A 4951-nucleotide genomic window follows, 5' to 3' on the forward strand; every position below is an offset into this window, starting at 1 on the left:
GTTAAAGTTTCCTAAAATAAAAGGGAGGGATAGCCAAAGCTAGTGAGTTACAACTTACAATTGAGGATAGGGAAGAGAGGGAAAGGAATGGCTGCAACGACCCTTTTGAAAGGAAGCTGCACCAGCATCAGTGTCCATCGTCTCTTCACCTTCGCCCACGCGCACCGCCCTCTCAATCTCCACCAAATCAATTCCGCCGTCAATCAAAATTACTATCACATCCGCATTCGCCGCAGAAAACCCACAATATCACCACCACCAAGACTCGCTGCCTTGTGGCACTCATCTTCTTCCTTCTGCACCGCCGCCTCGGCCGACGACGCTTCTGCAACTGCTGCTACTGCTTCTTCTGAGGCAGTGAGGGATGCTGCTGTGGTCGACGAGGCGGCGCCGGCAAGCGAGGTTGTCGATGAACAGAAAAAGATAAAGGATGCAGCCGACGTGCTCGACATAAGGGTTGGCCGAGTTGTTAAGGCGTGGAGGCATGAGGAGGCTGATTCTCTTTATGTGGAGGAAGTTGACGTCGGCGAGCCCGAACCCAGAACCATCTGCAGTGGCCTTGTCAAATATGTGCCTCTTGATCACCTTCAGGTACCAAAACTCTTAATTAGTAAGAAATTCCTTAGCTTGCATATAACCCATGTGGATTTCAAAACATAATGTGAATTTTTACCGTATGTATGTATATATATGTATGTATATTTGATTCTTGTTGGAGAAAGTCTCATGTTGAATGTATAATTAAATAATATACAATTTATATGTGGGAGGTTTACTACCAATCTGACCGAGGACTTCTGTGATAAAACTTCACTTCACACCTATTATCTCTGTTATGTTGGCCTAAAAAGTTCATCGATTCTTGCGTTACACAAACGAGAATGATCAGATTGACAATTGTGTGCAATGTGATTTTGTGTTTGTTGGATGCAGGACAGAAATGTAGTTGTGCTTGCTAATCTGAAGCCGAGGAACATGCGCGGTGTGAAGTCTAATGGAATGCTTATGGCAGCTTCGGATGCTTCCCATGAGAATGTTGAGCTTCTTGTGCCACCTGAGGGTTCACTCCCTGGCCAAAGAGTATGGTTTGGCTCTGAAGAGGATCATCAAAATCAGCCTCCTCCTGCCTCGCCTAACCAGGTACTCTCCGTGTCTAATCCTCAACTGTCGAATGTGTCATTTCCAAGCAAGCATGCTAGTATAATTCAAAAGCTAGTCACACTCCATGAAAATTGCAAATCGATGTTTGAGCTCAAGCAAATACATGCTCTGCTCCTCACTTTAGGCCTCTCCCAACACCACTCGTTGACTTCCAAAATCCTTTCTTTCTCGGCGCTATCCAATTTGGGTAATATCGAATACTCATATCGAGTTTTCTCACAGCTCCCTCACCCAACAATTTTTTATTGGAACACAGTTATTAGAGGTTACTCCAACAGCAAAAACCCGAATCGCTCCCTATCAGTTTTTGTCAAAATGTTGCGTGATGGGGTCTCTCCGGATTATTTAACCTATCCTTTCCTTGTAAAAGCATCAGCTCGTTTATTGAAGCGAGAACTGGGTATGGCTGTGCATGCCCATATTGCAAAAAATGGTTTCGAGTCTGATAGGTTCATAAGCAATTCCTTGATCCATATGTATGCTACGTGTCGAGATATCATGTATGCACATAAGGTGTTTGATGGAATCCCTGTGAGAAACTCGGTTTCCTGGAATTCGATGTTGGATGGGTATGCAAAGTGTGGGGATGTGAATTCAGCACAGGAAGTATTTGAGTTGATGCCAGAGCATAATGTTGTGTCCTGGAGTTCTTTGATTGATGGGTATGTGAAGGCTGGGAAGTTTAGCGAGGCTTTGGCAGTATTTGAGAGAATGTGCGTTGTGGGGCCTAAAGCAAATGAGGTAACAATGGTGAGTGTTTTGAGCGCATGCACGCACCTAGGTGCGCTTGAACAAGGGAAGGTGATGCATCGTTATATGGTCGAGAATGAATTGCCGTTAACTTTGGCGTTGCAAACATCACTTGTGGACATGTATGCAAAATGTGGGGCAATAGAGGAGGCTTTAGGTGTGTTTCGTGGGGGTTCACTGCATCAATCTGATGTGTTGATATGGAATGCAATGATTGGAGGACTTGCAATGCATGGGTTAGTCCAACAGGCACTTGAAATTTTTAGCGAAATGCAAATAATTGGGATTGCTCCAGATGAGATAACGTACTTGTGCTTGTTGAGTGCTTGTGCCCATCGGGGGTTAGTGAAGGAAGCTTGGCATTTCTTTGAATGTCTTGGTAAACATGGTATGACACCCAAGTGTGAGCATTATGCTTGCATGGTGGATGTTTTAGCACGTGGAGGCCAGGTAGTGGAGGCATACCAATTTATATGTCAAATGTCCAAGGAGCCAACAACTTCAATGTTGGGTGCTCTACTTAGCGGGTGCATGAACCATGGAAAATTAGATCTAGCAGAAATTGTTGGAAAGAAGCTTATAGAGATACAGCCAGATCATGATGGTAGATATGTTGGTTTATCAAATGTTTATGCTGTTTCCAGACGCTGGGATGATGCAAGAAGCCTGCGAGAAGCCATGGAGAGGAGAGGGGTGAAGAAGTCCCCTGGTTTTAGTTTTGTGGAGATATTTGGAACCCTTCACAAATTTATAGCTCATGATAAATCTTATCCTGAATCAGAAGATATTTATAGGATGCTGAATTTTATTGTGAACCAGATTAAGTTTGATAAGGAGTACAGAAATCAAGATTATTTTTTTCATGCAATAGGAAACTTCTAAGTTCATGATTCTTCGGTTATTGAATATGCCTGGTCCAAGCGGTGGCAGATCTCATTAATTGGGGAACCCGAACCTGGGTGTTGAGCCCTATTCAGGAGTATCTATCTCGGGAAAAGTCTGAGTATATGGACAGATAGCACAAGGTCTAAGCTCAGGCTGGACAGATAACATAACCCATGCAATCCTCACATCAATTGGACATGAGGTTGATATGAAATGTTTATACCCTTTCTTAAATTTGCCAGTTCCTCTGTAGAATCTTCCCCAACTCCATTCCTGCAAAAAATATCTATGGGAGAAAATTGAGACTACTCCTCCGTGTCCTATCGGCAATGAGTATCTAGTCTTTCGAATATTCTTATTACTCTGTCCTTGGACTCTGGGGGTTGGTTTGGGTTACCTTTGGGCGCAAGGTGGATTAATGAACAATTCTACCATAGATTACTGCCATTTCAGAGATTTTAGTTAAAGGAATGTGCATGTGCATACAGTTTCCTGCAAGCAACAGAGTTAAATTGCTTACACCTTGTGGTACATCTGAAAACCAGATGTAAGTGTCTCTTTGAACATAACCTGCTGGACCCTGTGAGTTATTTACAATGTGTCCGCTGTTGTCATAAAGCATCTGGGTATGTCATGGCAAATTGTGAGCAAATGCAGTAACTTTGTTTCGACATACTCTCAGGATTCTACCTTGTAGGAGCCTCTGAATGAATACAAGGTTAAAATCTACTCTGATGATGCATGGGAACCTGGAGGGATGATAGCAGGATCAAATGTTGTACCAGGGGTTTGAACAGCTACATTATGGAGAGTCAATAATTTTCTTTGAAACATTGGGTTGCTGCGCAAGGTAAACAGGGGATGTGCACAGAGAGTTGGGTTTAGCCACGCGCGTTCTCTCTTGTTCTGATTTTGATAAGTCATGGCTTACTAGGGGTACCTTATGAGACAATGCCATTGTGTTAACGGATTGGGGGTTCTTAGTTTCTTTCTAGTGTTTGGTGGTTGTTTGTCTCTTGCTGTCTGTATAACAGAATCTCCATTGGACTGACAAAAATAATAATAGAAAACATGTATATGCTTCAGGCCAGAGGCACTAGATTGTCAGGGAAGAGTTGGGTCAAGTTTTGCTTCATCTATCATATACTTTTGTTTTGCATTTATGGTTCTTGTTGATCACTTTCTGCAGATTCAAAAGAAAAGGATATGGGAATTGGTGCAACCTCATTTGAAGACCGACGATTCTTGTATTGCTTTACTTGGGGAGCATGTAATGCGGACATCTGCAGGTCTGGTAACCTCAACATCTCTGAAAAACGCAAATATCTCGTAATTGTACCGGGAACTTCGTGTTATTATTCAGTCTCATGCGTTCTCATCAACAATTTGTCCTTACTGCCATATGATGATTTCTTAACTGATTTGTAGAGAATTTGGTGTCAAATGGTTATATAGTTTTTGACGATTTTTATGGTGTTAGTTGTTTTACGTAATTTAATGAGAATGAGGTTGTGTTTTCACTCTTGATTCGATTTCTGAAGCTACGCCCTAGCTCCGAATGCTGCAACAGAATTCCTTTTTGGATCACTTATTGAAGTTCTAGGAAATCATGGATTGTTCTCTATTGAAATTGAATTGGTAAATCATGAGATTTGTGATCCATGAATCATGTTTTCTGTTCTATAATCTGTAGGAAATATGCACCGAAAAACTAATTTGGCGTTTACATTTAATGTTGTATGAATATTAGTAGCAGCATTTGGAATTTAGAATGGCTTATGCTATACCTCAAGAAATTGTGAAAAAAGATTCACAGCATGCAAGTTCTATGGCCCGTAGAGGAGAGCAAGTTACATGAAATGTGTTTACCGCCGTCATGGCGTTTTGATCCAATATTGCAATTTCATGTGGAGAGAAACTTACACATGATATTGTATTATTGGTTTGGAACGCCACGGTGGTGTTGAACTTGTATGCAAGTCCTCCTGCAGAGAAGATAATGAATGTGATGACATTGTGCCATCCTTACGGATTCTGTCATTGAGGAATTTAGAAGTGAAGGCCTGCTGGACAAGGTGGGAAATTGGGTCCCCTTTGCCGAATTCCTCTCCAAGGCTTGAACTTTCGACTCGGGTGCCCGCAATCTATGGTCAAA

General features: G+C 42.2%; 2 protein-coding genes across 2 annotated transcripts; both read left to right on the forward strand.

Annotated features, from left to right (window-relative positions):
- On the forward strand, window positions 1–4316 carry LOC103454763 (uncharacterized). The gene is made up of 3 exons (XM_008394364.4): window positions 1–591; window positions 934–1140; window positions 3986–4316. Exons 1-3 carry the CDS (start codon window positions 88–90, stop codon window positions 4127–4129), a joined length of 855 nt encoding a protein of 284 aa, XP_008392586.1. The 5' UTR covers window positions 1–87; the 3' UTR covers window positions 4130–4316.
- On the forward strand, window positions 1147–3908 carry LOC103454762 (pentatricopeptide repeat-containing protein At5g08305). The gene has a single exon (XM_029099897.2). The coding sequence runs from the start codon at window positions 1243–1245 to the stop codon at window positions 2791–2793; it is 1551 nt and encodes a 516-aa protein (XP_028955730.2). The 5' UTR covers window positions 1147–1242; the 3' UTR covers window positions 2794–3908.
- Window positions 4317–4951: the final 635 nt, after the last annotated feature.

This window comes from Malus domestica, chromosome 03, assembly GCF_042453785.1.
Source record: "Malus domestica chromosome 03, GDT2T_hap1".
In the NCBI taxonomy this organism is placed as follows: domain Eukaryota; kingdom Viridiplantae; phylum Streptophyta; class Magnoliopsida; order Rosales; family Rosaceae; genus Malus; species Malus domestica.